At 36.9% G+C, this 23,442-nt stretch overlaps 1 protein-coding gene across 1 annotated transcript; it reads left to right on the plus strand.

The window, feature by feature from the left end:
- Positions 1-3,374: 3,374 nt before the first annotated feature.
- Positions 3,375-21,994, plus strand: LOC141394652 (UDP-glucosyltransferase 2-like). Its single transcript, XM_073969398.1, has 3 exons — positions 3,375-3,768; positions 20,526-20,785; positions 20,849-21,994. Exons 1-3 carry the CDS (start codon positions 3,510-3,512, stop codon positions 21,911-21,913), a joined length of 1,584 nt encoding a protein of 527 aa, XP_073825499.1. The 5' UTR covers positions 3,375-3,509; the 3' UTR covers positions 21,914-21,994.
- The last annotated feature ends 1,448 nt before the right edge of the window (positions 21,995-23,442 follow it).

Below are 23,442 nucleotides of genomic sequence, written 5' to 3' on the forward strand. Positions count from 1 at the left end.
ATACTTTTGGCGTCTATATAATACGATGTACCCGGTTTGGATCAAATCGGTTTCTCCCTTCGAAGGTTATCTTACGTACTATCTAGTTCAGTTGGTGCCGCCAGGCTTTTTGGAGCGTTTGGACCATTACCTCAAGAAGTAAGGACTTGTCCCCGAAAAAAACATGTACCGTTGTACCGTCGTAATGGGAAAGCAAATACAAGTTGTTGCACAAAAATCAAAGGGATTCGAAGCCCAAAGTTTGAACCAATTTGACTAATCCGTTCGAGAGTTATCCAGCCGCTAGACATGACGCCATAGAGTTTTATTACAGCTTTCGGACCATTTTTGCAGAAAGAATGAACTTGCCCCTGAAAAAATGTGTACTGTCGTAATGGGTGCAGCGAATACAAGTTTTTACAAAAAGAAGCAAAACGATTCGAGGGCTGGCCTCAAACTGCACTTTTCCCAAATTTTGTGTGGGAAGTACTCGAAGGATATCCATTTTCAAACCTGATCTGTGTCCCGTAGAGATATTACGATATGAAAAGTATGAATCAAATCGGTTACTGCCTTTCAGAGTTGTCGTGCGCACCATTTAAGGGGAAAGTTTTGAACTTTTCCGTGGTATGTACCTGAAGGAGTGGACCGATATGGTCTATCTTCGGTCTAAGTTATACTAAGTTTGGACACAATTTTATGAACGACAAATTTTGGATCGTATTGGCCGATCGGTTCGAGATTAATCGAGCGCTCCACTACACATGGTGGCGTAGGGGGTTTTTACAGATTTCGGACTCTTTTTCTCAAGAAGTATGGACTTGTCTCTGATGAAACTTGTTTTGTCGAAACGGGGGCAGCGAATACAGAGCAGGTCCTTAACTGAACATTTCCGAAATTTTGTGTGCGAGGTACCCGAAGTAGTGAACCGTTAGTGTCCATATTGGAACATCATCTATGCCTGGTAGAAATTTTACGATGTGCAAAGTATGGAGCACATCGGTTGCTCCCTTCAAGAGTTATCCTGCGCAAACATTTTCCGTACATTTTCGAACTTTTGTGGGGGAGGTACCTGAGGAAGTGGATCGATATGGTCCATCTTCGAACTTAAACTAAGTTTGGACAAAATATTACAAAAACCAAATCGGCTCATCCGTTCGAGAGTTATCGTGCGCACCAGCCAGCCAGACAGACAGACGGACGGGCATTGCTCAATCGACTCCATATTGTCCGAAACAGATTTCGTCCAAACATACTTGGGGTCTAAAACCATTATTTCGATGAGGCACATTTTGCCCGTATGAAAGTTTATATACCTTCGTTAGCATAAATGCTGAGGGTATAAAATTTTACGAGTCAAAATAAAGTTTACACTTTTGCCAATCGTAGTATTTTTTTTATTTCTTCAACAAAATCAAGGAATATTTCGGCTTTTGAACTTTTTTCATCACATTCGATCCGCCAATCAATAAATCAACGAGCGTTTTAGTGTAATTCGGTGATATTTCCCCCATTGGACCCGTGGCACCGCTTTCGTGTAATTTTCGCATAATATAGGCCTTTATTTTAAATTCTGTCGAATTTTTTCCGTAAGTAATCAATGGATTTGGAATCTAGAGACTTCAGTGAGTGATCCGATATACATAGGAGTCAAATGTAGCAACATGTTATTCATAAATATGGGCGATCGCTTCAGATCCCTGCCAATATTTTACGTATATCTTTGGTATTAGCCACATTTCTCTGGACTAGGGTCTTTAATATCGTGTCGATTTAAGTGAAAGATATTGTTTTCATATTCCTGAACCCATTAAAGCAATTTATCCGCACACCCCCACTGTCATGCAACCCCCGAACACACAGGAGATTTCAAAATATTTTATTGCGTATACATCATTCTGATCGTTAAAATCTTCGTTCATTTTTTTTACAGTTTTTGAACTTTTTTGCGACTTAATGTGCGAAAATGGTCTTGGCTATTGCCCACGGTATATTCGCTAAAAAAACTACAAAAATGTCGAGAAATGCCTACAAAGCTTTCAATGATGAATTATGAAGTCTCCTATATGTTCAGGGGGTGTATGGCAGTAACGGGGTCCGGCTAAATGGCTTTTATGGGTGCAGAGATATTAGAACAATATCTTCCATTTATTTAATTTAATTAATCGAGCTTTTTATGACCTGAGGAGATTACATTGAAAAATTGATATCTAGCGAAGTCCTACACACACACACACATCAACCACTATGCGACGATCGTTTCGTTAGCTGGTTAGGCTAACATCATCAGGCATATTAGATGTTGTTGTTGTTGCTAGACAATTTTCGCCATTTGGAGCTCCTATTTATACATCCAAGATTGCAATTTTGCATTTGTGAAGTTCAAATTGAAGCTTTTTATTTCCAAAGACGACTCATTTGTCCCCCTTCTATTCCAGAAATCAATTTTTTCAATGTTGCATTCATATTACAGTTGACATGATATCAAAAACCCTAGTCTAGAGGAATGTGGCTAATACCAAAGATATACGTAATATGTTGGCAGGGATCTGTGGCGTTTGCCCATATTTATGAATAACATGTTGCTATATTTGACTCCTATATATATCGGACCACCCCTTGAAGTCTCTAGACTCCAAATCCATTGAGTACTTAGTGAAATATTTCGACAGAATGTTAAATAGAGGCCTATTTTATGCCAAAATTACACGAAATCGTTGCCGCGTGCCCAATGGAGGAAATATCACCAAAACGCTCGTTGATTTATTGGTTGGATGCTCGAATGTGATGAAAATAAGTTCAAAAGCCAAAATATCCCTTGATTTTGTTAAAGAAATAAAAAAATTCTTTCGATTGGCAGAAGTGTAAACTTCATTTTGATGCGTCAAATTTTGGGTTATTTTGGTAATCTTCAAAAAGTTACATTTATATCTTATACGTATAATATCTCTATGTCGGTGTAATAATGCAATCAAAAAACAAAATAAGTTTGAGAGGTGTAAACTTTATTATGACGCTCACTGTATCTGTTAAGAAATAACACGGTAGCACGTCTGAGTTATAACTCAAACTCCCAAACAAGTTTTTAAGCTATAGAGAAATTGTTGTGCTCTTATCTGCATAAAAACACATTTCTCTTTATTTTTCTCTTTGGGCTGTCCATGTGAGCAACCTGTCAAGCGTTATCAAAATTATGGAACGCTCAATGTAAACAAACTGTTTGTGGGCAAGTTAGCAACAACAACTGAACATTGAAAATTCAATGAACTATCAAAAACATATGATCAAGAACTATACAAGAGAGCCTGAGAGAAACTATAAACAACATAAACTTGTATTGATCTCAATATTCTTCAGTCAAACAGATATTTCAACTATAAGTATGACTCGAAACAAATCAATATTTAATATAGTTCCAACCAACATAGAGGGAGCAGCGGGAGAACTATCTCCAAGTGTGTTCACAGAAACACGTGTATATTAGTTTTTTTAAGATTTTTTAAAACAATAGTTTAACCGCCGGCTGTGCCATGCATTTAAAAGTGTTCTCATCTGCAGTATTTCTACTCCTGTCGCTGGTAGCCTTATTTAGTAATGAAATTAGTGCCTACAAATATTTGGGTGTTATACACACTGCCGCTAAATCACATTTTATTGTGGGTTCTTCATTGATCAAAGCCTTGGCGGAAAAGGGCCACGAAGTTTATGTGATATCGCCGTTCCCACAAAAGACACCAATTAAAAACTATCATGATATCCCCGTGCCATCCGTGTTGACCGCAATGGAAGGTGAGTATTTCAACAAAAAGAACGAGACCGATGCTGGGAGTTGAACCAATAACCCTTTGCAAAAATCTTCCAAATACAGTTCTCAACAAGTTTTTTAGAACATTCTGAAACTCTAAAATGCTTACTTCATATTGTTTCAGCTATATTTTGCATCATATCTTTTACAACAAGTATTTCAAACACAGTTCACACCAACAGTTTATTCTCGCATTTCGGATTTCACTAAATTATTGACATTTTTATTAAAACGTCGTTGAAAAATGTACTGAAAACAACGGCATATAGGCATTTCACAACAACGACATGTTCTGAAGAGTTGTGTATTAAATTCCAGGGAATATTTTTCCAAAAGAAAACATTCAGAAAAAATTTACGGTTTGGGAGATACGGTGCGAAATGTATAAAAATTGTGGAATTTTTGCATATATTTTGAAATTTGAGGCAATAAATGTAGTTTTTCGAGTTCATTATTTCTCCAAATATTTTATTCTTGTTCTTATCTACAAATTTGCTTCAGAGGTCAGAAGAAGATTCGCATTGGTTTCAGAGATATAGCCCCGAATTTCTTTAAAAACTCAATATTTAACCATGTATAGATGGGGCCATAAAATCCGAGCTGACACAACAAAACCCAACTAGGTTTCTTGTCGTTTGGGTTTGTACTTTCAAAAAATCCTCAGTTCAAATTGTTTGCACAAGATCGCCTTAAAAATGTTGCACAGTGTTATAGGATACAAATTACCTAAAATTGGCCCAATATGATATTAGAGCAATATCTCAATCTTATCCGATTTTTATAAATTGTTGTAGCATTCCTTTTCTAGCCAAAGCAATTAACTGGTAAAAATTTCTCATCGATTGGACAATAAATGTGGTCTTTAGAGAATTTTGGAGAAAATGCACCTTTGGTCCCATACAATTACTATGGAAACTTAGAGGCCCCAGTGACACGTGTTAACATCCTCCAACTGTGCTCAAAATTTGACAATCTTAAAATCTAACAAAACTAAACAGGTTAGGGGGCTGCCGCCCAAAAAAAATTCGACATCGATATTTTTAAAACCACCCTAGTATACATATAACATCTTTACCCTATAGGCTGAGGAAATAAAATTAATTCTCGAGAACTCTTATTATACCCTACACCACAATGTGGAAATGTTATTATATTATTCGACGTAGACCCCCAATGTGCTATACCAAAATTCATATCTCGACGAGAGAAAGCGATTTTGAGATGTGTGTCCGTCCGTCCATTAAAAATTTTTTATCAAAATTTGACAATCTTAAAATCTAACAAAACTAAACAGGTTAGGGGGCTGCCGCCCAAAAAAAATTCGACATCGATATTTTTAAAACCACCCTAGTATACATATAACATCTTTACCCTATAGGCTGAGGATATAAAATTAATTCTCGAGAACTCTTATTATACCCTACACCACAATGTGGAAATGTTATTATATTATTCGACGTAGACCCCCAATGTGCTATACCAAAATTCATATCTCGACGAGAGAAAGCGATTTTGAGATGTGTGTCCGTCCGTCCATTAAAAATTTTAATCAAAATTCAAGCCGCAATTATGGACATATCTTCACGAACTTTTGTATGGAGGTCGGTTTAAGAGCAGAATAGACCCCTATAGTTTTTGGCGTTGATCGTGAAATATTTAGGGGGTGAAATGGACCAGCATTTTTATCCAATTTTGCAGCGGCTCTGTAGGTGGCAATGATAGTTCTATGGCGCGAAATTTTATGTAAGAATTGGGTTTACGACAAAGTAGTAGCTTGCAATTTAGCGCGATGATCAGATAATATTTAGCGGGTTAAATGGACCAGATTTTTTCTTAAAAATCGGGAAAGTTTTGAGTGAAATGATTATATCTTTGTTTCGGAAAATTATGCTCATTTAGAAGAGGAACGCTTGGCGTTTCCATTGATGCTAATTTTGTAGATGTATGTGGTCAGATAGGGATTCCTCAGTTTTAATTGTGGCTAGTGTAACCTTAAAAACGCTAGAGGTCGCAATTATAGTTCAATGCTGACAAATGTTTGCACAAGGTAGATTTTCTTCTCAATAATTGTTGATAACACTGTATGTCATTTTTTGAGTCATATAGACCAAAAATAAAAGACACGTGCCCCGGCGATTTTTCCTATCACTTCAACATTCGCGGTTATGGGCCCACAAAGGCCTAAGGCATTGATGTCAAAAGGGATCAGTTTGTGGGGCTCTCATCTTCTAAATCGCTGAGAATTTGGGTTTTGTGGTGGAAGCAAAGTTGTAGCTCTCGTCTTAAAGAATAACAATTGTGAACACAAAAAACCTATTCAACCTCATCTTCAAGGTCAAAATCGTCAAGGTCAAATTTCCCTTATAATTTTTTCTCGGATTTTAGGCTACAGATATTAAACCGATCAGAATTTAAGCAAGCAAACACATACAAAAATTTACCTTAGGTCTCAATAAACAACTTTCTAGAACATTAGAACTCTGTAGAAACGGTTCTTAATGGCCAAAATAGCAATACAATTGCGATTTTTATCCTCTTTTCTCGGTTTCGGCTCCGTACACGCAGAAAAATTTATGTTAGAAATATGTTTGGATCCAAACAAATATATGTTTGGGACCGGTTGCAAACAAATATATGTTTGGATCCAAACATAATATGTTTGGGTCCCAACAAATATATGTTTGAAACATTTTGTAACATATCTCAATTTGATATGTTTGGGTAAAACATACTTTTTATACCCTCCACCATAGTATGGAGGGTATATTAAGTTTGTCATTCCGTTTGTAACACATCGAAATAATCATTTGCGACCCTATAAAGTATATATATTCTTGATCAGGATAAAATTCTAAGACGATCTAGCCATGTCCGTCTGTCCGTCCGTCTGTCCGTCTGTTGTAATCACTCTAGCGTCCGCAATAATTGAGATAGAGTTCTGAAACTTTGCACCCGAGGGTCTTTTTTCCATAGGCAGGTCAAGTTCGAAGATGGGCTATATCGGTCCACTTTTTGGTATAGCCCCCATATAACGGTACCTCCGGATTTAAGGTATTTTGACGTTCTTCGCCACATTTGCATACCGAATTAGCTATAATTTGGCACTTAGGGTTCCTAGTGATCAGCAAACTTATATCCCAAAGGATATGGACATAGGTCCATGTTTTGGTATAGTCCCCATATAACGGTACCTCCCGATTTTCGGTATTTTGAGAATTTTAGCCACAATTTTTAACCGAACTACCTGCAATTTGACATTTGAGGTTCTCAGTTGTCATAAAACATCTCCACCAAACATCGTCAACATAGTTCCATATTTTGGTATAGCCCCCATATAACGGTACCTCCCGATTTTCGGTATTTTGAGAATTTTAGCTACAATTTTTAACCAATCTAGCTGTAATTTGCCATTTGAGGTTCTCAGTGGTCATGAAATATCTCCTCCAAACATCGTCAGCATGGGTCCATGTTTTGGTATAGCCCCCATATAACGGTACCTCCCGATTTTCGGTATTTTGAGAATTTTAGCCACAATTTGTAACCGAACTATCTGCAATTTGACATTTGAGGTTCTCAGTGGTCATGAAACATCTCCACCAAACATCGTCAACATAGGTCCATGGTGTGGTATGGCCCCCTTATAACCTACCTCCCGATTTTCGGTATTTTGAGCATTTTAGTTACAATTTTTAACCGAACTACCTGTAATTTGCCATTTGAGGTTCTCAGTGGTCATGAAACATCTCCACTAAACATCGTCAACATAGGACCATGTTTTGGTATAGCCCCCATATATCGATACCTCCCGATTGTCGTTATTTTGAGAATTTTAGCTACAATTTTTAACCGAACTACCTGTAATTTGCCATTTGAGGTTCTCAGTGGTCATGAAACATCTCCAACGAAACATCGTCAACATAGGTCCATGTTTTGGTATAGCCCCCATATAACGGTACCTCCCGATTTTCGGTATTTTGAGAATTTTAGCCACAATTAGTAACCGAACTATCTGAAATTTGACATTTGAGGTTCTCAGTGGTCATGAAACATCTCCACCAAACATCGTCAACATAGGTCAATGTTTTGGTATGGCCCCCTTATAACCTACCTCCCGATTTTCGGTATTTTGAGCATTTTAGTTACAATTTTTAACCGAACTACCTGTAATTTGCCATTTGAGGTTCTCAGATATAAGATATAATGCTAATTCATGATGGCTTACAGGGTCTCTTGCAAAAACTTCATCACGCCATAACGCGGAAGTTCGACTCACGGCGCATCTGTCCTTTCGGGTTTTTAATATAATCACCATTGTCGAAAAGTTGTTACACCTATAATTGTAAAAGGACCCTAATAATTCCATTTTAATTAAGACTTTTTTATGGTGGAGGGTATAAAAAGTTCGGCCCCGCCGAACTTAACGACTTTTTACTTGTTATGTTAGAACATTTTTTTCATGGGTGGAGAGAGGATGTTTGTCAACGAGAGTAATAACAGTGCTCTCGCGGCTGTGGAATGCTGCTTTATAATAAAGAGTTGTGTGTATTGCATAATAGAAGACGTAGAAGCGAAGAAGGGGGCTTTGGTGGCGTGTATGCGTTAAACTCGTGTGTTTCTTGTTTTGTTGTTGTTAACCAACGTGTTGTTAACCAACGCAGGCGAAGAAGAAAAGAAGAAATGATATGAATTATATTTTTTTCTTTCTTCAGTGTTTTAGTTGCCTTTGTAGAGTCAAGACGGTAAAATGAGTGAATAAATCAGTGTTTTGTGTTTTCTTAAAGAAATTGTGCTTTTCAGTAAATTAAATGCCTAATACATTTTATAATTGAATCGGAAAGTTGAATGGAATTATTTTATTGGACAAGGAAGAAATCGCATTTAATATTGGTAATTACATACATACTTATGTATATTTGAAATATGGCATATCCATATTTATTTATTACATTACATAATCATTTGATTCTAGATGCCGATTCCCCGCTTATGATTTCAACTAAGAGGACAATTTGTTTTATTTCATAACTAAGGAGAAGCGTTCAACAACGTTTCTATATATTTTTCCTTTTTAAAAGTGTGACTACAAATTATTTCAATCAGTTTTTCTTTTATTAAAGTGTGTTATGTATTTCTTTGGAATTTTGTATGTACCTATGTGTTTGTTGTTCTTTTGCCTTTTAATAAAAAACCACAACATTTGTGTGTAACTATAGAGATAGCCAGTGAGCTCTTATTGAGAGCAAGTGAGCACACATTTTAAAGTGTTTTACATTGAATTTTACGCTCACTTGCTCTCAGTAAGCGCCCACTGGTGCATGTGTTTGTTTTTTTTTTTTTTTGTGCCATTTGGGTTTTGTATTTTTTTGCACCCAAACATATAAAATGTTTGCACCCAAACATAAAATTGTTTCCACCCAAACATATATATCTTTGCACCCAAACATATATATCTTTGCACCCAAACATAAATATCTTTGCACCCAAACATATATATGTTTGCACCCAAACATATATTTGTTTCCACCCAAACATATATATGTTTGCAGACCCAAACATATATTATGTTTGGGACTGTTGCAAACATATATATGTTTGCTGCAAAATATGTTTGGGACATATGTTAGAGAGGCCGATATTTTTTTGCGTGTAGATACTAAACCGTTGAAAATTCAAGAAAAGAATTAACCACATTAACGTAGCAAAAATACGAGTAAACGACTTTCTGGAACATACGAACTGCCTATGATCGCTCCTTAATGGTGAAAATGGCGAAAAACTTATGAAAATTTTCGATTTTTTAATTTTTTCTGAGATTCTGGTCCATAGATACCAAACCGTCCAATATTTAAGTATACCGTCGACTACAAAAATGTGCCTAGGATTTTAATGAACAACTTTTTAGAACATTTGAAGTGTCTAGGAATGATTGCTTAAGTTGAAATTCACAAACAGTTGAATTGTTTTTAACGTTTCCCCCTGCGAAGGTCTGGAAATAAAAACTGTTCAAAACTCAAGGAAATTTGAAAGGTTTGTTATTAACGGACCTGAACAGGAAAGAATGATTAAAAATGATCGAACTTTGAGCTTGAAGGACCGTTCCTAGAATATTCATATGTTCTAGGAAGTTATTTATTGAGATGTTATGTATATTTTTGTAGTTGATTGTACTCTTAATTTTTGGGCGGTTTGCTATCTGTGGACCAGAATCGGGGAAAAATGTATAAAAATCGAATATTTTCAAAAGTTGTTCGCAACTTTCGCCAATAAAGAGCGTTTATAGACAGTTCGTTTGTTCCAGAAAGTCGTTTACTGGTATTTTTGCTACATTAATGTGGTTAATTCATTTCTTAAAATTTGAACGGTTTAGTATCTATGGAGCAGAAACTGATAAAAGAGGATAAAAATCGCAATTGTATTGCTATTTTGGCCATTAAGAACCGTTTCTACAGAGTTCCTATGTTCTTGAAAGTTTTTTATTGAGACCTAAGGTACATTTTTGCAGATGGTGGTTTGCTTCAATTCTGCTCGGTTTGATATTTGTAGCCTAAAATCCGAGAAAAAATTATAGGGGAAATTTTAGCTTCACGATTTTGACCTTGAAGATGAGGTTGAATGGATTTTATGTGTTCACAATTATTATTCTTTAAGACGAGAGCTACAACTTTGCTTCCACGAGTAAACCCAAATTCTCAGCGATTTAGAAGATATGTGCCCGACAAAATGATACCTTTTGACAGTAAGGTCTCAGGCCTTTGTGGGCCCATAACCGCGAAAGTTGAAGTGATAGGAAAAATCGCCGGGACACGTGTCTTCCTATTTTTGGTCTTCTGTCACGCTGCGGTGTCAGAATATGGTTAATAATTTTCGAGTTGCATAGTGTAATGATCGGTAAGTACTTAGCGTGTACAATTTACCATCAGTTTTATGGGAAAATATCCAAATTTCATTCTTAATCAGTAATTTATATTCCGGGGGCATATTCGGACAACTTACGAAAACTGAACTTGAAAACCAACTCTTGGCCACTCACTTGATGCAAATATAGGAACTACTGTCTACCATCACGGTGCGCCTGAACCTACATTAAATGAAAGGTGCTTACACCTGGGAAGTTTTTGAGGATTATGAAACATCCATGAATGGTAAAAACCTGTAAGACCTTAAAAATGTTAACTTTGATCGCGATTAATTAAAAAAGTGATCTGGCGATTTTTTTTTTGATTTTTGGTTTTTCTCATCCATGAACACATGGATGATGAGAAAAACAAAAAAAAAATCGCCAGACCACTTTTTTAATTAATCGCGATCAAAGTTAACATTTTTAAGGTCTTACAGGTTTTTACGATATTGCTTGGAAACCGCAAGTCCTAATGAAATGGGATTAGAGCAAATGTTTTATTGTAAGAATTCTTTACAAGATTGACCTTTATAATATTTTCGTAGGTTTTACCAAAATTTTGACAACCAACTGACTGTATCGGCTCCTTACAAAACAATGTCATGTACCGTGGATGAGAAAAACCAAAAAACAAAAAAAATCGCCAAATCACTTTTTTAATTAATCGCGATCAAACTTAACATTTTTAGGGTCTTACAGGTTTTTACGATATTGCTTGGAAACCGCAAGTCCTAATGAAATGGGATTAGAGCAAATGTTTTATTGTAAGAATTCTTTACAAGATTGACCTTTATAATATTTTCGTAGGTTTTACCAAAATTGGGACAACCAACTGACTGTATCGGCTCCTTACAAAACAATGTCATGTACCGTGCGGCCTTACATTTTTTTTTGGGACTAAAGAAAATGTTGTATATAACTGCTATAACTATTTTCTTTAGTCCCATAGTTCGATAGGGCTTTCCGTTTCCAAGCAAAATCCTGAAAACCTAAAAAACCCTAAAATGTGACATTTGACAGCGATTTATTTAAAAATCCCTTTCTCGATTTATTTGTTTTTTTTATTTTTCTTATTTATGAACATTGTAGATTCAGAATCTCCAAATCTTCCCAGGTGTAAGCACTTTCCATTCAAAGTTTGCCAAGGCGCATCGTGCCTGCATGACATTGTTTTTTAAGCAGGCGATACAGTCAGTTCATTGCTCCAACTTCAACTTCTATATCTCAAAAATAGTAAAGCCTAGGAAAAAAACATGTAGATCAATCTTGTAGAGAATTTTCATATCTATAACATGTGCTCTAATCCCATTTTCATAGGACTTGCGGTTTCTAAACAAAATCGTGAAAACCTAAAAAAAAACTAAAATGTGAACTTTGATCGCGATTAATTTAAGAAGCGCTTCGGCGTTTTGTTTTTTATTTTTCTCATCTACGAACATTGTTGTTTCAGAATCCGCAAAAATTTCCTAGGTATAAGCAAATTACACTCAAAGTTGGTTCAGGCGCACCTTAACTTATAAGTGTGTTTTCCTTTATAGTTTTGGTTTGTTTATAAAGAACTACGTTATCTTCCATAAAAAAACATTAAAATCATTATAGAGGAATTCACAGTTTTTCTTTTAAATTGATGAAAATTACTATACAGTAGGGGGGTTTGAAGTTTTTATGCTACCTTTGATTAGAAGTAATGTAATACCTCGAAATATTCATCTTATTCATTGATCGAATAGGATAAAGTCACTAAAAGCTATTTATAAATGCGTTTGGAAAACATTGCAATAACACAATTTTTAAATTTTTTGATGAAGTAGGTATGTATATGTAGCCAAAATGGTCCATCTGTCCATTACAAAATAATGAAAGTAATATATAATTTAATACAAAATATATAATATAATAGATACATATATACCCAGCAAAAAGTGTGCCTCCAAAGAGGCAGTTAAATGATATGTACAAGTGATCTGGAAGTGCATCAAATTATGCATTTTCACTCATGATTTTTACAAGAGCGTGACTACTGAAAGAGGCACTCCATTGCACTGCATTTTAACTGACCCTTTGGCATAGCCTTTTAACTAACCCTTTGGGGTAGAATAGGAGGCAGTCCAAAGCACGTGTTTTGATACAGGCATTCTGCGAAAATTGTGCAAGCCATTACAAAATATCCCAGAACAAAAAAAAAAATGCATTTATTATTTGTGTAAAACAAAAATATTAAGAACTTTATTACATTAACACAAATTATGAAAATTCTCCATTGAATTCAATCGCAAACATGCGTGTTTCCTCCGCTCTCCATTTAATCCAAGCTGTTTTCGACATGTACTCCAAGAGCACTCCATTCGGAAATTTTCTTCTCGTGAGTTACCGGAAAAATGTTCACAAATTAAATATTATTTAGTTTGTATTAACAAATGTTTGGAATTGTTAACACGCTTATCTGTTTTTTGTAAAATGTATACCGCTGCCTGTAGAGATGTACAAACTGATTTATGTACATGTCCTATAAAAAAATTCCGCAGAAAACTAGTGCCCAGGCGAAGTGGTGCAGAGTATGACATGGTCGGCCCCCTCCGACTATAGTCCCCTTTTACATGTTTGTTTCAAAACAAATAATTTTCGGGAACGATGATTTAAATAATGAAATTATGTAGTTATTATATTTAAATCCCAACTGACTGTTGTAAATTTCGGGAAATAATGTTCATACTTCAGCATTCAAATAAATTTATAAATGGGTAAACATATTGTGATCTCATTTTCAAAGGTGACAAAAATACCTTTCAGCGTGTTGTAGTACAGATTACCTGTAAAGTTTCTTGGGATGTATCGATGTATGTAAATAAATGTACCTAGATGCGAAAACATATTACCAAAATAACAAATATAGAAGAAATTCTTATTATTTTAATAATTTTTAATTCTCTCTGCTATGCTAATATATTTCAATAAAGTCACACTCAATCGTGTAAGAAAAAATAACCGCTTGCGAATGCCGACCAAATCAAAACATATTTGTTTAAGCACAAAAACAATAATCATGGTGACTTGCATATTTATTTTCTTGTTTCGTGTAAGAAGCGTGTTTTTATAATTTGTTGTTTTATTAATAAAATAACAACAATACTTTAAATTGCCCTTAGATAACAGGTATGATTTTCAAAATATTGATCCGGTGTTGTTTGTTGTCAGACACTGATAATGGGTAAACCGTAGGGTAAATTGGTAAACAGTAGGCTTCGAATAAGTTCACGTACAAATGGATAGATAAAAATTATCTGTCTGATTAAATACGTCATCAATAAATGAAATGACTGTCAAAAAGAAAATCTGATGAAATCAATAAAACATTTAGCAAGACTTTAAAATGTTTACTTATTTGTTTAGTTGGGCCAATACAGAACGCTTGTTACATGGCGGAGACGTTTCGTGACTGCAGGGAACCTCGATCGTCAAATTATGGGTGGTTTAGGTAAACAAATGGTGCTAAGATCCTCAAAATTAATGACAAACTTATGTCTGCTTAAGCAAAAAAAAAAAAAAACAAATAACATTTTGAAAACACCGGAATTTAACATATGATTTTTAAACTTTAAATGATTCGCTGTTTTTATGAAAATCTGATAATATGAGCGTAAAAATTTCTCTTGTCATGGATGGTATGAAATATTGGTTAGTGGTTATAAAACATAATCTCTAATTTCGATACGGACAAAAATCGTGAATTGACCCAAAAAATATAATCAAATAAATCACAAATATATTGAATGTTTGTCTTGATTTTTTCATCAGTTTTGGCCACAGTTTTAGCCTACGATACTAATACGACTTTTTAGAAGCAACAAGTTCACAAAATGTATAAACAACTTCCATCTCGGTGTGGTCCGTGTCCTCTGGGTCCATATATTTTTGAAGTCATTATTATCACGATAGCATCCACAATAATGGAGATAGAACGCTGACATTTCGGAAAGATGCGTCGTTTGTTTGCTGGCAGGTCAAGTTTGATGATGGGCTATATCGGTCTACGTTTTGATATAGCCCCCCCTACAACGGTACCACCCGATTTCAGGTATTTTCACCTTGTTAGTCACATTTTCAAACCGAATTAGCTATAATTTGATTAGCTTTAATTTAACATTTACTCTAAAAATTATGGGCATAGGTCAATGTTTTGGTATAGCCTCCACATAACGGTACCTTCCGATTTTCTGTATTTTGAGGATTTTAGCTACAATTTTTAGCCAAACTAGGGGATGGACCAAGGAACGGTCTTGACCGGCTTTAACATGGCAAAGCCCAGGATTTATCTTGGTCTCTCTTTCATCTCAAGTGGACACTGACCTCCCAGAGGTGCCACCTGGGGAACTGCCTTTAACATCCGTTAGGGTAGTGAGCTAACATGTGCCGCCCATAAGAACGTTAAAAACTTGGGTTTGGGCGTCGGGTTAGTAACCCTCCCCTAGAAAAAAAGCCTACTATGAAAAAAACGAAAGAAAAGAAAAACAAACCCCTCTAAAGTTGACGAACCCCGCAAACGTTTAGAGGACCATGATCTGCGAATCTGCACCTGGAATGTTCGCATCCTTTATAGAGAAGGTGCAGTTTACGCATTGGCAAATGTACTTGAAAAGTACAAGGCCGACATTACTGCCATACAGGAAATACGATGGATTGGGAAAGGCGTCACAACAACACCTAACGGTAACGCACTGTAATATAGCTGCCATGACACAAAGCATGAGTTTGGTTTCGGATTTGTAGTTGGTCGGAGGTATAAACAGACCAAAGATATATTTTACGAGCGCTTAGAAAAAACATATGACAGTTGCCCTGCCCATGACATTAAAAATATACTAGGCGATTTTAATGCCAAAATTGGAAAGGAGATTATCTTTGGCCCAACAGTCGGGAAATTCAGTCTCCACAGTGAAACATCTGACAATGGTATGAGGCTGATAGACTTTGCAGCTGCAAGAAACATGGTAGTCAGCAGTACCACAATTAAGCATCTCGATATTCAGAAGGGCTCCTGGCTGTCGCCAGATCAAAGAACAAGAAATCAAATTGATCACGTTGTGATAGATTTAAGACATGCATCAAGCGTGTTGGATGTACGATCGTTCCGAGGTACAAACATAGACTCGGACCACTACCTTGTTGTAGCAAAGGTACGTACCAGATTAAACGTAGCAAACAAAGTGCGAACAGACACAACACGGAAGTTGGACATCGGTAAGCTGCAATCACAACAGATAGCCACAGCATATTCCACTCAACTGGACCAACTGCTTAATCAAAGCACTCCTCGTCCCAATAACATATCAGGACAATGGCAAAACATTGCCCACTCCATGCAAACAGCCGCAAAATCAGTTCTTGGATACCAGAGACCTCCACCAAGGAATCCATGGTATGACCAGGAGTGTCGTGCTGCTACCGAAGAGAAAAATGCGGCATATAGGGCTACTTTACAATCAGTAGCAACGCGTAGCGCACGAGAGAGATACAGGGAGAAAAGGAGAGAGGAGAAACGTCTTTTCCGCAGGAAAAAGAGAGAGATGGAAAAGCGGGAATGTGAACAAATCGAGATGTACAGGTCCAAAAATTCTACCAAAGAAAGAAACATCAAACTGGTGGCTTTGGAACTGGCACATCCTCCTGTAGAGACCAGCAAGGTAATCTGGTAACTGATACAGATAGTGTGCTAATGATGTGGAAAGAGCATTTTTCCAAACTGTTGGTATCCAATAGTAGCGAAGTCGACGAAGTTACCACAGATCCAATCCTAGAAGATGGTATTGAATGTATACCACCGGCCAAGATGAGGTAAAGACAGCAATAAACCGGCTGAAGAATAATAAAAGCAGCAGGAGCTGATGGTCTACCAGCCGAGCTGTTTAAAACCGGAGGCGACACGCGGATAAGGTGTATACATCAGCTAGTTAGCTCCATCTGGCAGGGAGAACGCGTACCCGATGATTGGAACCTGAGTATCCTGTGCCCCGTTCACAAGAAGGGAGATAAGACTGTATGCTCCAACTATAGGGACAAAAGTCTTCTCCCTATCGCCTACAAGATAGTGTTAGGGATATTGTGCTAACGACTAAAGCCCATGGTCAACGAAATAATTGGACCATACCAATGCGGCTTTAGACCTGGCAAGTCCACCATTGACCAGATATTTAGCCTGCGGCAAATCCTGGAGAAGACCCAAGAGGTGCAGATCGACACCTACCACCTTTTTGTCGATTATAAAGCAGCCTTCGACAGCCCTCCCCCCGTTCAAAGGTATTTCAAGCAATTTCTGAATTTGGTATCCCCGCAAAGCTCATTCGGCTTTGTGAAATGACTCTAACTGGCAATTGATCTTCAGTTAAAATAGGAAAGAACCTCTCCGAAGAGCTTTGCACCAAAAGAGATTTCAGGCAAGGAGACAGCCTTTCGCATGATCTTTTTAACATCCTGCTAGAAAAGGTTATACGAGAGGCAAACGTCAAAATAAGTGGCACAATCTACACCAATAGCCACATGTTACTTGGTTATGCTGATGACATAGACATAATGGGACGATCAGTAAAAGAAGTAACCGATACCTTTATGAAGGTCGAAGGAGAATCTGCTAAAGTAGGTCTGGCGATAAACGGCGAGAAGACCAAGTTGATGGTGTCGACGCGAAATGCGTCCATTGAGATCGGACCAACTGTTGAAGTTGGTTCCTATAATTTTGAGGTAGTAAAAGACTTCGTATACCTCGGCACCGTCGTAAACACAACAAACGACATTAGTTGTAAACTAAAAAGAAGAATTGTATTGGCCAACAGATGCTACTTTGGGTTAAGTAAGCACTTCAACAAGTAAAAAAGTTCAGTCGGTTTGGCCGACAGAGATATACCCTCAGCCTGTGTATATTGAAACAATTTTTTCCCAAAAAACGTATGTATTTAGAGGGTTTTAAAAATTTTGGGGGTTTGAACCGACAAAAATGTTGATTAGGATTAAAGAGCAAAAGTTTTGCGGAGGAAATACTTAAAGGAATGGATCGACATGGACCATTATGGAAGTGGATCTCCAGCCAGTACATATTGTGCCATAGGGGGTTTTTACACACTTCTGGCTGTTTGCTCAAGAAGTGTGGATTTGCCCCTGAAAAAACTTTTACCATCGTAATTGAGGCAGCGAATGCAAGTTGCTTCAACAAAAATCAAAGTGATTCGATATCAGGTCTTAAAGTGAACTTATCCGAAATTGTATTTGGGAGGTACTGGATGAAGTGGACAAATATAGTCCATATTTCAACCTGATCTATATCTGGTAGATATATTAAGATGTGTAAAATATGGACCAATTCGGCCACTCCCTTCAAAAATTACCGTACGAACATTTTATCCGAACATTTTTGAAATTTTGTGGGGGAGATACCTGAAGGAGTGGACCGATATGGCTTATCTTCGAACTTAAACTATGTTTGGACAAAATATTACTAAGGCCAAATTTTTTACCGAATCGGCAGATCCTTTCGAGAGTTATCTTGCGCTCCAACCACCTCACACGGTGTCATAGGGGTTTTGTGCAAATTTCAGGCTATTTTCTCAGGAAGTATGGACTTGCCCCTGATGAAACTTGTTCCGTCGTATGAGGGGCAGTGAATACAAATTGCTAAAACAAAACTCAAAGCAATTCGAGATCAGGTCCTAAACTGAACTTATCCGAAATTTTGTGTGGGAGGTACCCGAAGGAGTGGATCTATTGAGTCCATATTGGAACCTCGTCTAAGTCTGGTAGACATTTCACGATTTGCAAAGTATGGACCAAATCGGTTATTTTCTTCAAGAGTTATCGTACATACAAATTATCCGAACATTTTCAAACTTTTGTGGGGGAGGTACCGGAAGGAGTGGACCGATATAACCCATCATCGAACTTAAACTAAGTTTGGACAAAATATTACGAAAGCCAAATTTTGGACCGAATGGGTTGATCCGTTCGAGAGTTATCGTGCGCTCCAGCCAGCCAGCCAGACAGACGGACGGACATTTCAATCGACTCCAAATTGTCTGAAACACATTTCGTCCAAACATACTTAGGGTCTAAAACCATTATTTCGATGAGGCACATTTTGCCCGTATGAAAGTGTATATACCCTCGTTAGCATAAATGCTGAGAGTATAAAAACAAAGCCACAACTCGTCAAACAAAAGCAAAGCTCTACAAAACACTGATACTACCCGTGCTGATGTTTGGCTCCGAATCCTGGGTACTTGCGCAAGCAGATAAGGCAGTTCTTGGCGTGTTTGAGAGAAAAATTCTTCGAAAGATCTACGGACCGATCTGCGTTGACGATGTATATCGACGTCGTATGAACCACGAGCTGTATCTGCTATACAACGACATCAATATAGTTAAACATATCGAGATGCAGCGATTGCGTTGGATAGGCCATGTAATAAGAATGAGCCGTGATGAACCCGCTAAAAAGGCGTATAAAGAAGAGATGACAAGGCGCGGTATTCCAAAAAACGAAGCACGAAACAGAGAGAATTGGAGATCTTTTCTTAGTTCTGTCTATGAAACAAATGTTCTGTAATGGGTTAGCTTAGTAAGTAAGTAAGCCGTAACTTGACATTTGAGGTTCTCAGTGGCTTCAAAACTTCTCCACCAAAAATCGTCAATATAGCTCCATGTTTTGGTATAGACCCCATATGACGCTACCTCCCGATTTTCGGTATTTTGAGTATTTTAGCTAAATTTTTTAACCGAACTAACTGTAATTTTGCATTTGCGGTTCTCAGTGCCCACGAAACTTCTCCACCAAAAATCGTCAGTATAGGTCCATATTTTGGTATAGCCCCCATACCTTCCGATCTGCTGTATTTTGGAGATTTTAACTAACATTTTTAGCCGAACTAGCCGTAATTTGATATTTGAGGTTCTCAGTGCTCACGAAAGTTCTTAAGCATATAGCAACCTAATAGCGGCACCTACCGATTTTTGGTATTCTGAGTATGTTAGCTACAATTTTTAACCGAACTAGCTGTAATTTGACATTTGAGGTTCTCAGTGACCACGAAACTTCTCCACCAAAAATCGTCAGTATAGGTCCGTGTTTTAGTATAGCCTCCATATAACGGTACCTTCCGATTTATTGTATTTTGAGTATTTTAGCTAAAATTTGTAGCCGAACTAGCCGTAATTTGACATTTGAGGTTCTCAGTGCTCACGAAAGTTCTTTAGCATATAGCGACCTTATAGAGGCACCTCCCGATTTTTGGTATTCTGAGTATGTTAGCTACAATTTTTAACCGAACTAGCGGTAATGTGACATTTGAATTTTCAGTGGTCAAGAAATTTTTTCACTAGAAGTCGATAACATGGTCGATATTTTGGTATAGCTCCCATATAACGGTACATCCTGATTTTCGGCATTTTGAGGGTCTTAGTGACATTATTTGACGGAACTACCTTTTTGATTTTCCCTGCAGTTATAAAACTTTTCCACCAAAAATTGTAAAGATAGGTCGATACTTTGATATGGGCCTTTGGTACCTTTCAACTGGCTGAACATATTTACTCAGATTAGATTAGATAATGTAGGTATTTGTGGTATCCATGGGTGAAACAAATGTTCAACCTAAATTTGTGAAAGGAAACTATTCCATTTTAATTAAGACTATTTTATGCTGGAGGGTATAAAAAGTTAACAACTTTTTATTTGTTTTCTCTCATACATTCCAAGTACTGACCTGTCTGCTTTTGTAAGTGGTTTAGCACGCTTAATAATAAATGTATATTTACTTATAAAAGCCTTTTTGACTTTTATTTTATTTGGTCTCATTTCAGGTGAAATAAACAATTTATTTACCCACAACGAAAGGAGTATGATTGAAAATGTGGTAAACTATTATAAAATGGGCGTTAATATTACTGAGACAGTACTGTTAGAACCAGCTGTTCAAAAATTGATAGCAAGCAATCACACTTTTGATGCGGTGATATGTGAAGTTTTCTTATCCGAAGCCCTGTTTGGTCTAAGTGAACTTTTCAATGCACCCCTCATTGGATTGGGTACCTTTGGTGCTGCTTCATGGAACACAGATATGGTGAGTTGTAAAAGTTCTCTCTGTTTTGATTAAGTTTTTAGTAATTCCTGTTATCTTCCCTAGGTTGGTTCACCATCACCACCCTCCTATGTACCGGGTATGGGTTTAAAATTCAGCAATTACATGACCCTAACAGAACGTGTTGGAAATTTGGCATACAACACTTTTGACAGATTTTTTATGGATTGGTATTATCTACCAAAACAGGCGGAATTGTATGATAAATATTTCCCCAATGTCAAGCGTGATATGTATGAGGTGCGAAAAAATGCCGCTCTGGTTTTATTAAATACTCATGTCTCGTTGGCTTATGCACGACCCTATGTACCCAATCAAATTGAAGTTGGCGGCATGCACATAAACAGAAAAACTAAACCACTGCCAGAAGATATTGCCAAATTCATCAATGAGTCGGAACATGGTGTAGTCTATTTCTCCATGGGTTCCAATTTGAAGAGTAAAAATATGCCCCAGGAAAAGAAAGCAGAAATCTTAAAGGCCTTCGGTAAACTCAAGCAAAGGGTACTGTGGAAATTTGAAGATTCCGAACTGGAGGGTAAACCGGATAATGTCCTGATACGTGATTGGTTCCCACAAGATGATATTTTGGCCCATGAAAATGTCAAGGTTTTCATTACCCATGGTGGCCTGTTGAGTACCACGGAAAGTATTTATCATCGTACCCCCGTAATTGGTATACCAATATTTGGTGATCAATTTCTGAATATGGGCAATGCTGAGAAACAGGGTTATGGCCTAATGTTGGATTATCAAACTTTGACAGCGGATAAATTGTCACATGCTTTGAATAGAATCTTAAATGAGCCTTCATTTCAGGAACGTGTCACCGAAATTTCCAATCGATATCGTGATCAAGAAACGCTGCCAATGGAAAAGGCCATATTTTGGGTGGAACATGTTGTTCGCCAAAAGGGGGCGCGGTACATGCATTGTGCTGGCTTGGATTTGAATTTTATAGAGTATCATAATATTGATGCAATGTTAATTTTATATGGTGGCATTTTGTTTACACTGTTTTGTTTTGTCTACTTTGTTTATTTGTTGATTATGGGTTTTGTAAAGAGTCTCAGGGCAAAGCCGAAACGTGTCAAACAAAAGAAACATTAGTACAATAAAAAAATGACTGCTTTTAATTCTAAAGATAATAAAGTAATAAAACTAAATTTAAGTATGAATATGTAAATTAAATTCAATGTTTCTGCTTTCGGAGTTGAGGCGTTTCACAGTGGTCCCACTTGTATGGAAAAGAGTAGAAACCCATTTTTAGTGGATGTAGGTCCACATTTGGGTATAGCTCCCATAGAAAGGTACCGCCCGATTTGTGGTATTTTGACGATTTTGGCCAAATTAACCAACCGATTTGGATGTTATTTTGCATTTTGAGTTCTGAGTGAATAAACTACATCCATGTTAAAATATTCAATATAGGTCCACGTTTAGGTATAGCCCACAGATTTTCGGTATTTTGACAATTGTAGCGAAATTTTCCAACTGATTTGGCTGTAATTTGGTATTTTGAGTTCTGAGTGAAACAAATACCTCCATGCAAAAAATGGTCAATATCGGTGTACGTTTAGGTATAGTCCCCATATAAACGTACCTCCCGATTTTCGAAATTTTGACGATTTTACCCACATTTTCCAAACGATTTGGAGTTGAGGCGTTTGTTTGTTTTTTTTTGGCGTGAAGAAATTGATAGCTACTTGTAGGGCCGCCCTTGCCGATAAGGTTGAAAGGTGAACGTCACAGGTAGGCATCATCATGTATTCAAAAAAAAAAAAAAAAAAAAAAAAAAAAAAAAACAGAAAAAAAATACACAATGGCTATCTGCCTTGTTGCATTTGTAAACTCAAGGATCATTTCTTCATGAACTTTGCCAGAACCATAGGGATATATCTCACCCTCTTAATGCAAAAACTAAGTAGCGAAATCGAGGACTACCTCGAAGAAGATCAGTTTGGAATTAGATTCAACCAGAAAAAAATAACAGTGTGGACCTATATGACTAATGAACAGATTAAAAATTAAAAACAAGTAAAAAAAAATGGTAAATTCGGCGGGACCTTCCACCATAAAACGTCAATGTCAAATTGTTAAATTGCTAAAAACTCCGAAAATCATGAGGTACTCGCTTTATGTGGGCTAAACAAAAACATGGACCTATGCTAACAATTTATAGTAGAGAAATTTTGTGACGGCAGAAACTTCAAATGTCAAATCAACGCTTTTTCGGTAAAACATGTAGGTAAAGTTATATGGGACATATACCAACACATGTACTTATGTTGACTATTTTCGATGGAGAAGTTTTGCGACCACTGGGAACAGAAAATTTCAAGTTATAGCTATTTCGGCAAAAATTTACTTTAAATTCTCAAAATACCGAAAATCGCGAGCTACCGTTATATAGGGCCTATACCTCAACATGGACCTATAATAATAATTGTTCCACAAACATCCCTGAGGGGACAAGGGAGACTTCTTTCATATCAATGAGTGCACCCCGATTCATATTTAGCTCAATGATATGGGACCTACTGTTTATCGCCGAGTACGAACGGCGTGTCTTAAGACACCACTTTGTAGAGAAGTTTCATGTTGCCATGCAAAACAAAACAACATGGACCTATGTTGAA

The sequence above is a fragment of the Musca autumnalis genome, unplaced genomic scaffold (assembly GCF_047663935.1).
Source record: "Musca autumnalis isolate F117 unplaced genomic scaffold, ASM4766393v1 scaffold_1, whole genome shotgun sequence".
NCBI lineage: Eukaryota > Metazoa > Arthropoda > Insecta > Diptera > Muscidae > Musca > Musca autumnalis.

Bases quoted from the DNA above. Each gene is read 5' to 3' on its own strand.
- LOC141394652 (XM_073969398.1), top strand. From the start codon at position 3,510: ATGCATTTAAAAGTGTTCTCATCTGCAGTATTTCTACTCCTGTCGCTG. The intron at 3,769-20,525 runs GTGAGTATTTCA...GTCTCATTTCAG, and splicing joins CGTGTTGACCGCAATGGAAG to GTGAAATAAACAATTTATTT. The intron at 20,786-20,848 runs GTGAGTTGTAAA...TATCTTCCCTAG, and splicing joins CTTCATGGAACACAGATATG to GTTGGTTCACCATCACCACC.